The sequence below is a fragment of the Sinocyclocheilus anshuiensis genome, unplaced genomic scaffold, assembly GCF_001515605.1.
Source record: "Sinocyclocheilus anshuiensis isolate Anshui unplaced genomic scaffold, SAMN03320099.WGS_v1.1 scaffold160, whole genome shotgun sequence".
Classification (NCBI taxonomy): Eukaryota; Metazoa; Chordata; class Actinopteri; order Cypriniformes; family Cyprinidae; genus Sinocyclocheilus; species Sinocyclocheilus anshuiensis.
In genome coordinates this window covers 616,590-627,432 of record NW_015554119.1, presented here as the reverse complement: position 1 = coordinate 627,432, position 10,843 = coordinate 616,590, and the positions used below count along the sequence as shown (strand labels likewise).

General features: G+C 35.8%; 2 protein-coding genes across 3 annotated transcripts in view; one reads left to right on the top strand and one right to left on the bottom strand.

The window, feature by feature from the left end:
- Positions 1 to 3,227: 3,227 nt before the first annotated feature.
- On the bottom strand, positions 3,228 to 8,551 carry LOC107669970 (protein HGH1 homolog). Of its 2 annotated transcripts, none has more exons than XM_016462405.1 (7): positions 8,517 to 8,551; positions 7,090 to 7,700; positions 6,204 to 6,304; positions 5,907 to 6,005; positions 5,122 to 5,213; positions 4,374 to 4,496; positions 3,228 to 3,482 (listed from the first exon to the last, which is right to left on the bottom strand). In XM_016462405.1, exons 2-7 carry the CDS (start codon positions 7,629 to 7,631, stop codon positions 3,306 to 3,308), a joined length of 1,134 nt encoding a protein of 377 aa, XP_016317891.1. In that variant the 5' UTR covers positions 7,632 to 7,700; positions 8,517 to 8,551; the 3' UTR covers positions 3,228 to 3,305. The 2 variants fall into 2 exon arrangements, with proteins under 2 accessions (XP_016317891.1, XP_016317892.1); XM_016462406.1 differs by having other exon boundaries at positions 7,090 to 7,642.
- Positions 8,552 to 8,689: 138 nt separating this feature from the next.
- The window catches only part of LOC107670021 (exosome complex exonuclease RRP42-like), a 6,119-nt gene continuing 3,965 nt past the window's right edge, over positions 8,690 to 10,843 (top strand). Inside the window, exons 1-5 of the mRNA XM_016462485.1 lie at positions 8,690 to 8,793; positions 9,005 to 9,106; positions 9,189 to 9,283; positions 10,211 to 10,376; positions 10,544 to 10,614. Of these exons, the coding sequence (XP_016317971.1) occupies positions 8,737 to 8,793; positions 9,005 to 9,106; positions 9,189 to 9,283; positions 10,211 to 10,376; positions 10,544 to 10,614 (491 nt within the window). The 5' untranslated portion in view covers positions 8,690 to 8,736. The remainder of the gene's footprint in view (positions 8,794 to 9,004; positions 9,107 to 9,188; positions 9,284 to 10,210; positions 10,377 to 10,543; positions 10,615 to 10,843) is intronic.

Here is a 10,843-nt window from a genome sequence, read left to right as displayed (position 1 = left end):
AGGAACTCAATTAGGCAGTAAAGTTGAACTGTAGAGGGGGATAAAAACTAGAGGAGGATCCAAGTCAGTGAACTGAGGTGCTTGCTGCAGTTGCCAGAGGTCGCCATGAAGTGGAGCCATTTGGCATCAAATGTTATTCTGGTGGGATACAGGAGCTTTATTTCCCGCTCCAAACACTGGTGTTACCCTGATTTATGGGCAACAGGGTTTATGAAATGAAACGTGTCAGTTTTAGGTTAAAACTCATGAGAAGGTGAGAGAGAATTCGCAAATATATCACCCGTCACCATGTATGGAACACGCAATGAATTTGGAAATCTTTTTTTTCCGATAACAAAATCTGCTTCTCAGGTGAACCAGCTTCACACAGCTGTACTGGAAGACTAGAGAATATTGTTTGCATTGCCTTCAAGTACATACTGGTTTCAAAATTACTTTAAGATATAGATTTAAAAATGTAAACGACCATTTGGTGACTTTATGGGCAAAGTGTCGTGGTTATGTCATGATAAATCTTTTTTTTAATAAAACAGAATGCAGTGTTGGAAAGTCTAATTCATTTTAGTGAATCCTTTCATTATATAGTTAAACCTTCATCTTTTTTGCACTAGAAAAAAATATGGCTCTGGTTTAGTTATACTAAATATCATTTATAAATATAATAAATATTTTAAAAGATATTGCCCCCAAATATTAAGTAATTTCAGTTTAGTTAGCTACATTATGTTGAATTAGTATTTGTTATTTTAGTGTGGCTAACTGTTTGAAAATAGGCGCACGCTTTCGTATGCTACGCCTACGTCGTCCACTGGAACGCCACTCTCTCATGAACTCGCATACAACAGTTAGCAGAAGCTAGAGATTACGGTTTATAAAGTTTCAAATATGGATATTTTTCTAACACAAACGCATCGCTTCGCTTCAGAAGGCCTTTATTAACCCCCCGGAGCCATGTGGAGTACTTTTTATGATGGATGGACGTACTTTTTGTGCTTCAAAATCTCGACCCCCATTCACTGTCATTATAAAGCTTGGAAGAGCCAGGACATTTTTTAATATAACTATTAATTAATATTTTATTTGCCTGAAAGAAAAAAAGTCATATAAACCTAGGCTTGAGGGTGAGTAAATCATGGGGTAATTTTCATTTTTGGGTGAACTATCCCTTTAAATTTCTAGTAGCTTGGTGAACGAGTTTAAAAGATCTTGAATGTGGTTTTTCAAACTCTAAATTACTAGTAGCCAGTAGCTTGTGAACTATAGCTTCTCCAACACGGCTTATTGTTACTCACGTCATCAGAGCAAAGTGTGTCACCTTTTCTCAGTTGCTTGCTTCACACCATTTATGGACCACAACCTCATGGCTTTTAAGCAGTTTAGTCTGGTCTAAAGCATGGTTTGACCTCAAATTGCTTTTCTCTTTCATATTTTTGTGGTTTGAAGATGTAAAATGTGACCTCTTCTGTTGAAGTTTGAATGTGGCATCTCAAAATGTGGACCACAGCGATGTGATGATAACCCCAGTGGACACTTATTTAAGCGCTAGTGTTATTTTGACTGATTTTAAGTAATTTGTTATTCTTCCTGGTTTGCGCTGGCCTGCTGTAGAATCTGTTTTCAGTGGCATACATCCATCTGCTTTCTCTGGGCTTCCTGGTTAATTCTCTTACCACCTGCTCAACATCTCGCCTCAATACTGCCAACATACACGGCGCTCAGCAGAGGGCCTCATCAAACCTGGATCTCCATTTTAAAACTCACCAGCCTGTCAGAAGAATTAATATTGCCTCAGGCACCTGTGGCTTTACAGATAAATGACTTTCAATAACACTCTGCCAGTGATGTAGATTCTTTTCATTCATATTCTTATGCCAGTTATCATCTTTAAAATAAAATTCAAATTTTTTTTTTCAATTACAAACAGATTTTCATTCAGAAATGTAATTACAAACGTTATTTTATTTAGTAAATGCTTTAGTAAATGCAACAATTACCTTCCTTCCGGCTGGAAAGACCCTTCTGCATCAAAAATAGCGACCCCCTATGGGTGTCTCGCGCAGCGATGTGAACCATTTTTGCGCGCCATAACGTATTTATCGCGGCTGTAACACTTTATTGACCCACCAGAACCGCAACTATGAACCTTGTTGTACATACATATAAACTGCACAATCAGCTTGTAACACTCCAAAGAGAAAGGAAAACTTGAAATCACATCATATGACCCCTTTAAAAATGAATGCATTACCACCCTGCCGCTAGAAGACCTACTCCCTGGCGTAACAACGTTGCTAGGCAACGAAAATAGCTGGTGTTGCATGACTGTAACGCTTTATTGACTTACCAGAACCGCAAATATGGCTTGTGTAGTCGAAGTATATACATATTTATATTAATTGGTCGCTTTTCTCCTAGTCAAGTACATTTTATTTGTATAAAACCTTTCACATCTTGTTAAAGCAGCTCTAAAGAATATATGGCCTTGACACCGGAGACTAGGAAATCCAACGTACGATGGACAGATTTTCTCCATTTAAGTCAGTTAAGACTTTTAAAAACTGAATTATATCCACACGGGGGCAGCAAACTACAGTTTTGAACAGACATGTCCAAAACAGCCTCATCTCTTATTACAGCCTTTTACATGAACTTGACAGATTATCAGTTTCAAAATACTGTAACAGAGTTAAAGTTACAGTCACAATCTGTATAGCTCATATAGGTTTGTAGTTGAATGTAATTTCATTACTAATCACCTCACAGTCATTTCAAAGACTATCTCTAATAATGGGATATGAAAATCCCTTTATTTAGGTTTTACAGACTGTGTTGATACAAAGTGTCTTTATTATGAGCTTCAGGATACAGCTAATGGGCATTCAAAGTCTTTAACCCTGTTGGAAAATCTAAACACAATTTAAGGTGGGTTCTTTGTTTTTGAGCTGGTTTGTAGCTGCTTCATGCTGATTTAGGTGGTTGACAATCCAAACTAGACCAGCTTGGACCAGCAACAAACCACTTTAAGTTTGTATGACCTAGTCATACCACATGGTCTCTTATCCAAGATGGTTTACCGGGTCTCCACCTGCTAGTGGAATGTGCAACTACATAAACCAGCTTGAACCAGATAGAAACCAACTATGTTCTTCCATAACCAGGTTTGTGCATTTAGAATCTAATATTTTCTACGCATCATGATCCTCAGGTATCTCATGCAGAACCTTTTATTCAGTGATGCTGGACATTTAACTTGACAGAGTCTCTATTTGTGGAAGTAAAGTTTTTTTATTGGCTTTGATGTCTGTTTATCTCTCCAGACCCTCTGGAGATTCATTTTGCTTCTTTTCGGATTCCTGTTTGTCCTTTTCCATTTGTTCCTGCTCTTTGGCATCCAGTTCCTTCAGTTTTTCCTCCACGTCTTTGGGAATCTCCACCTCCATCAGATTCTCCATTCCTGCCTCCGGCTCGTCTCCAATCAAAACCTTAATCAAAGACACACATAATTGCACATGAAACCCTAATGGACCTCAACATGTTCCGTCAGAGTCGCATATCGAGAGAAAAGTGGTAATGATGCAGGACGGGAGCTAATGAGATGCCAGACAGCGCTTCACTTTTACTGTCATTCCCAAGTAGCAATTTCGGGAACCCGACAACATGGAAAAACTTCAGTAACTTGAGTTGTAGCTGTTAAAGTCGTGTTAGTTAAAAACTGCTGCATTATGAAAAAGCGCCCATTAATCCTGGATAAATATTAGCCTCGTTCTGTGATTGGCATATTAGCTGTTTTATTGATGCTAATTAAAATGGTTGGGTTGAGGCAAACTGCCGAACCACTGCTTTTGGCCTGGAGTTCAAAAGGGATCTCCCAGACGTTATGGAGAATATCATGCTTTAATAGGAGACCCTGTGACATCTTTTCCATGGGGCTGTACGCTGCCACGGTGCAAGGAACAGGCTTTTTCCACCAAATTAGTGTCTCTCGATTTTTTTCGACCAAACTCATAAATCCTGGTTTTGGAGAACTGGACCTGATCTGTCTACTGTCTGGGGTCTTCCAAAGCACAACAATCCACATCGACAGAAAACGTTGCATGTGATGATCTTGCAAAAGTGATGCAATAGAGATGCAATCATGCAATTGGATGGAACTGCGTTAATTTGAAATGGAACCTTATAAGCTAATACACTAAGCATAAACAACACACAGTACCCACAAATATTGGATAAAATAGTCTCGTAATATCAACTTGTCTGCCATCTTGAATTAGTTTTCTTCTCTAAGCTCATTGCAGTGTTTTCTGGGATTGCTTTATCAGCGAAGGATACATGCACTGCTGCCTTAAATGTTTTCAGAGGAATTTTGACTATACCTGGACGAGTTTCTCACAGGCTGAAATCACAAGAGAATCCTTCTCCCATTTGTGAAACTCTCTCATGATGGGATATGAGTTCTTGTTTTTCATAATCTGTCGGCCCACTTTAGTAGCTGTAAACTGAAAATGAATAGATCATTAAGAAACTGAACTAAAGAATAGCCAAGCCAACATAAAGGAGGAAAAATATATATAATGTTCAAAAGTTTTTTTAAAGACATTAAAGCACCTTAAATTGATTAAAAGCAGCAGTAACAACATTTATAATATTACAGAAGATTTCTATTTCAAATAAATGCTGCTTTCTATGAATAAAAGGATCCTGAAAAAAAGTATCTCAGTTTCCACAGAAATATTAAGTAGCACAACTGTTTTCAACATTGATAATAGTAAGAAATGTTTCTTGAGTAGCAAATTAGCATATAAGAATGATTTCTGAAGGAACATGTGACTCTATAGACTTGAAGTAATGGCTGCTGAAAATTCAGCTTGGCTTCACAGGAATACATTACATTTAAAAAAATTATTCCAATAGAAAACAGTTATTTTAAATTGTAATAATATTTTACAATATTACTGTTTTTATTGCATTTTTGATCAAATAAATGCAGCTTTGGTGAGCAAAAGAGACTTTCAAAAGCATTTAAAAATCTTACAGACCCCAAACATTTGAACGGTTGTCAATAACTTCAATACAGGAAAATGATAGATTTGATTGATGAAAGATTTGAAATGTTGTTCTTACGAGCATCAAGGTTTCTAAGAGCATCTTGCGGATATCAGGATCATCTTCTCTCTTTTTATCTTCTGGCAGGTATTGCAAGTCCACCGGCAAACCTGTAAATGCAAATAAAACTCAGTAAGAGTTACATGAATGCTTATGTTAAAGGTGAAGTATGTAATTGTTTACGGTTAAAATAATGGCACAACGATCATACACTTCACCTTTAAAACGTTTTCAGAAGGAAAAGTGGTGCTTGCTGTCAATCCTATCATTCAGGGTTTGTTCAAATCTCAAACCTTTAGTATAAGAAATAGTAAATATCATGCTTGCCAATTATATAGTCCAAATATACTCTTATTAAAATAGATTGAAGTTTGTTTGGGCTATAGTTATACAGACTATGAAAGGATTATAGAAAGGTCTTCTAAGGTCACTTATTAACTAGGAAGCTTTCTCTACTATTTTGGTCAGAAAGGCATGAGGAATACGTGGAAAATATGGTGTATATAAACTTTTCAAACAGCTTTTATGAAACCGCAAACTTTGAACAAAGATTCTTGCTTTGCAAATTCACAACCTCCTGCTGTAATGATGGTATTTCCACTTTGCTCCTTCCATTTTCCTTACACTTTGTGGGAAATACAATAAACATTCAACCCGTGTATCATCAAAATTAGTAAACAGCGCCACCTACTGGACAAACGAAAGAAAAGTAATGCTTTTTTGTTTCTACACTACAAACAAAAATTATTTGGAGTTCTTGGATCAGGAGAGCATAAACCTCCAGATGATTTAAAAAGCATCACCTTCATTCTCTTCCTCTGAGAGCTCTTCTGGTCCAGCCAATGGTAATAAAAGGTATGGTAAAATATCCACCGCATCACTGAGCAACCACTCATGATGAGCTGTATAGACAAAAGGCATGTTTAATGAGAATTAAATGCATTTTTATTCATTTGTCTTTGACTAGTTTTTGCATTGGCTTTCCTTTCAAGGATGAAATTTGCAGCAATCAAATCACATGCTCTTTACATTTAAATGTAGTCATTTATCAGATGCTATTACCATAGATTACTGAACCAATCGTGATGAATAACTCTTACCATACTCAAAGCAGCAATTTCGGAGTGTTCCCACCACCCCTCCTCGCCTGGTGCTCGATTCCTCGTACTGTGTGTACGGCAGAAGCCTCTGAATCACACACCTGTAGAAACACATATAAAACAATCACCATGCAATCACCATGGTAACATGGTAATATAATGTTTTTTGACCCATACCATAATAATACCATATTTTGGACACGTACCATGACAATACTATGTTTTTGGATATGTACTATGGTAATATTGTGGGGGGGTTTTGACCCGTACCATGATAATACAATTTTTTTGGACATGTACCGTGGTAATATCATATTTTCTAACCCATACCATAATAATATCATGTTTCTGGTCATGTACTATGGTAATATCATGTTTTTTTTTTTTTCTTTTACCCGTACCATGATAATAGCATGCTTTGGAACATGTACTACGGTACTATCATGTTGTTGTTGTTTTTAATACTTATGATAATACCATATTTTTGGAGGTTTACTATGGTTATATGGTGTTTTTTTTTTTTTTTTTTACTTGTACCATGATAATATCATGTTTTTTTTAACCCGTATTCTAATACCATGTTTTTGTGACCTGTACCATTATAATACCATGCTTTTGAACATGTACTATGGTAATTTCATGTTTTTTGAACTGTTCCCTGATGATACCATGTTTCTGAACATGTACCATGGTAATATCATGTTTTTTACCTTTACCATGATAATATTATGTTTTTGGACATATATAATAAAAATGTCATGTTTTTACACATACTATGATAATACCATGGTTTTAAAAATAGTGCTATGATTAGTACAGTGTTTTTTTAATGTAATTATTCAGTACCATAGAATTATTACCATCATAATGCCATAGTACAGCTTACTTGTCCTTGTCCAGGATGAAGTGTCGTGCCTCAGGCAGCTGTGTGAGGTTGGACAGCAGCGGTCCCAGATAATGAAGTGAAGCTTTCTTATTGAAACCCTCCATGCAGAAGATCTCCACCACTTTGTCCAGTCTGATCTTCTGCTCCTGCAGAGTGTTGAACACATCTCTACACGTCCGCTCATGTCGGCTCAGGTTACTGAGAATAGTACAAATCCGATCTGCAAACATATATTCCGGGTCCAGGAGGTTCTGGAACAGTCTGGCCAGTAAGTCCGTCTCTTTGACCAAAGGCTGGTGAAGAGTCTCATCTGCTGAGAGGTTAATCAGGGCATGATAACAGTCCTTGACAATGGCGATGGAGGGGTCGCAGGTTAGAGTCACCAAGGCTTTGAGAAAGTCTGGCTTGGACCGCAGGTACCGGCACCCATCCCGATTCCCTGTGAGGCCCAGGATGTATCCCGTAGCCTGACCTTTGACATCAGCTCTCATCTCCAAAGTAAGAAATGACAGCAGTTCTTTAGCTTCACCGTCACTAAGCATCTTGGTTCGGTCTGTTGACAGACGCAAAGTTTATTCTTGTTTTTTAAATTTTTTTTCCTTCTAATCAAACTGCAAAAGAAAACAGACAATTTAAGCCGTAGATTAATAATAATCTCAGACAGCTAGAATCACAAAATAAAAATAACATAACAAATTAAAGATTCAAATAAAATATACAAATAAACAAAAATTGGATTAAAATAAATAATACACCTAACAGTAAAGCACTATAATGAGTAGAAAATTTTAATAAGCTAGAATCACAGAATAACAATTAAATAAATAATAAAAATAAGATTAAAATAAAATGTAGATTAAAATAAATAGATAAATAAAAATTAGATTAAAATAAGAAAATAAATAATAAATTTTACAGTAACGTGCTATAATGAGATGAAAAAAAAAACTAATAATTAACTTAATTGAAACTTAATAATTTCCAAATAATATTTAGACAAATTTATAATGTTAATCTTGCACAGTATAAATTGGGTCTTTATACAAGAAACTATATAGATGCCTTTTAAATTTTCGGATGGGTGTCCCTCGTACGAGGATGATAATTTGCCGCAATTTGGCATCTAAAATATTGAAAAACCCTGCCATAGTGAATCTCAAATTTCCATGGTATTACCATCACTGTATCATAGTAACACAGTACAGTTTTTTGTAAAGAGTCAAAAATTATTATGATGGTTCAGTTTGTGCATCGCAATACTGTAAAAGTATAGTCATAACCATTGATCACTTTATGTTTACAGTATACAACTGAATACGCAAAACCAAAAATCTGACCTATCAACGATCTACAATCTACTGTAAAACGCGTATTAAATATGACCAAAATCATTTCGTTTTCCATTTGTTGAAATAGAATATACTTACCACATTCACGATATACTGCACAGCACACATGTGCGTTGAATGAAGGTCCTGCTGTAGGATTTGACATATTTCTTATCCAATCAGATTACAAATTTCGCAAATCTTCCCGCCCTCTTTTTACGCACTGGCATATGATTGGGCGATTAACTCCAGGCTCCGCCTTCGCAGTCTGCTTCTCGCGCTTTGTGATGACGCATAGTGTACTGCGTGTGTTTGAAACATGGCGGCGGTTGAAGTAAGCGAAGCGGAGAAGGTTTATATTATGCATGGAGTTCGAGTAAGTAAAATCGCACGTTTGATCATTTATTTTTATTAAACGACTTCAGAAAGGTGGCTGCCATTCAGGATAGAAACAGTTTCCTGCTTGGTGTCAATTAAGCAGAAACACACTGTAGAAAATAAACAAATTATATGTTATCACATTAACCTGATACTTTTCTGAGACGCCATACAAAACATGAGGGTTAAATTCTGAATATTTTTGACAGGATGACCTGAGATTGGACGGACGAGAATGTGAAGACTACAGACACATGGAGATCGAGACGGACGTGGTGTCAAACACTGCTGGTTCTGCTAAAATCAGTCTTGTATGTGGAAGTAAACAGTTTTATGTGCAGTAATAGCACCAGCGGTTTTGTAATTCATGATGTTGTGTGATGTGTTTGACAGGGTCACACAGATGTTCTTGTAGGAGTTAAGGCAGAGATTGGTAAACCCAAAGCCATGGTGCCAGATGAAGGTTATCTGGAGTTCTTTGTGGACTGGTGAGTGTTTAGAGATCATCATATTTATAGGTGCAAATTAGACATCAAGCATCCATCGTTACAGCCACTCTGTAAATCACTACCAGAATGACTGTGCAATAGCTTTTAAAAATCATCATGCAATTTAGACATTTCTCAGTTTGGTACATAATGCATATGTAGGTGCACAAGCTATATTTTTATTTACATTCTATTGTAGTATTTATTAATATTTTGAATAAGCTTTTATATGTTTAGGTGGTCTTTTTAATGTAAAAGATTTGAGTCATTTTGTTGTGATTTAGTCATTTTTATTTAGCTACAGTTTATTTTTTTTATTAGTAATTTTAGTACTTCATTGAAACTTATTTTATTTCAGTTAGCTGCCAAAGCAACATTTCTAACTTTGTTTTTCATTCAATATTTATATTTTATATTTATTTCAGCTTAACTTCAATTAACAGTAACAATTTTTATTAGTTTTAGTATTAATTACAAATATTGGTTTCAGGCCTGGAAAAGTTATGGAAATTTCTGTAGTGAATATACAACATTTAATATCTAAGTTAGTTCTGTTTAAGGAGTTATCCTATGAGCCATATTTAGTACATCTCTGGACATTTTTTATTTTTAACATATTTATTTGTACTAAAAAAGTTTAACCATTAAATCATATAAATTCCAAGGATTAATGCATACGATACTGAGATACTCAATTAATAAGACAATATGCAATTTATTTGACAGTTTAGTCCATGTATGTACATAGTGGGAACTGTAATTGACCAGTGCAGGGACTTCAGTGTATAAATATGCAATTTAGCAATGAATATCCATAGATGATGCTTGTTTATACGTTCATGACATGCATTCTAATGTCACATCAGTTTACTCACCATTTTGATAGTAAATGAGTATGAAATGCTTGACATGTTGTTGCTTTTGTAGCTCAGCAAACGCCACTCCAGAGTTTGAGGGGCGTGGAGGGGAGGAGCTGGGGGTGGAGCTTAGTAACACACTCTGTAAAGTGTTCAACAACAGACACAGCTTGGACCTGCGTTCCCTCTGCATCTGCCCGGGAGAGAACTGCTGGGTGCTGTATGTGGACGTGTTGGTGAGTGACTCGCATATCTGTCCAGAAGAGGGTGATAACAGCATCCTCATATTCACTTCTCAGGAAGAGAATGTTGAATTAAATATTTTCCTTAAATACTATGAAATATTTTGCTATCTATATGCTGTTAATTTATCATTCATTTAAATGCGTAATTATGTGTGCAGCTTCTGCAGTGTGACGGAAACCTGTTTGATGCCATATCCATCGCAATAAAAGCTGCTCTGTTTAATACACGGTAAGTAACAGTGTGTTTTTTCCCATCAAAGCTGTAAAGTTTCCATAAGGAAATGTTAAAACTGTGGCAGGTTGTGTTATTATACTATTATTTTATATACTGATATAGTATTTATTATTATTTAGCTTTTATTTGTGTACTTTCGGATTATTATTATTTTTATTTTTTTTAGGCATTTTTGTTTTAGGCATTTTAGTACTTCCACATGAATTTAAGTAATTTTTTTAGG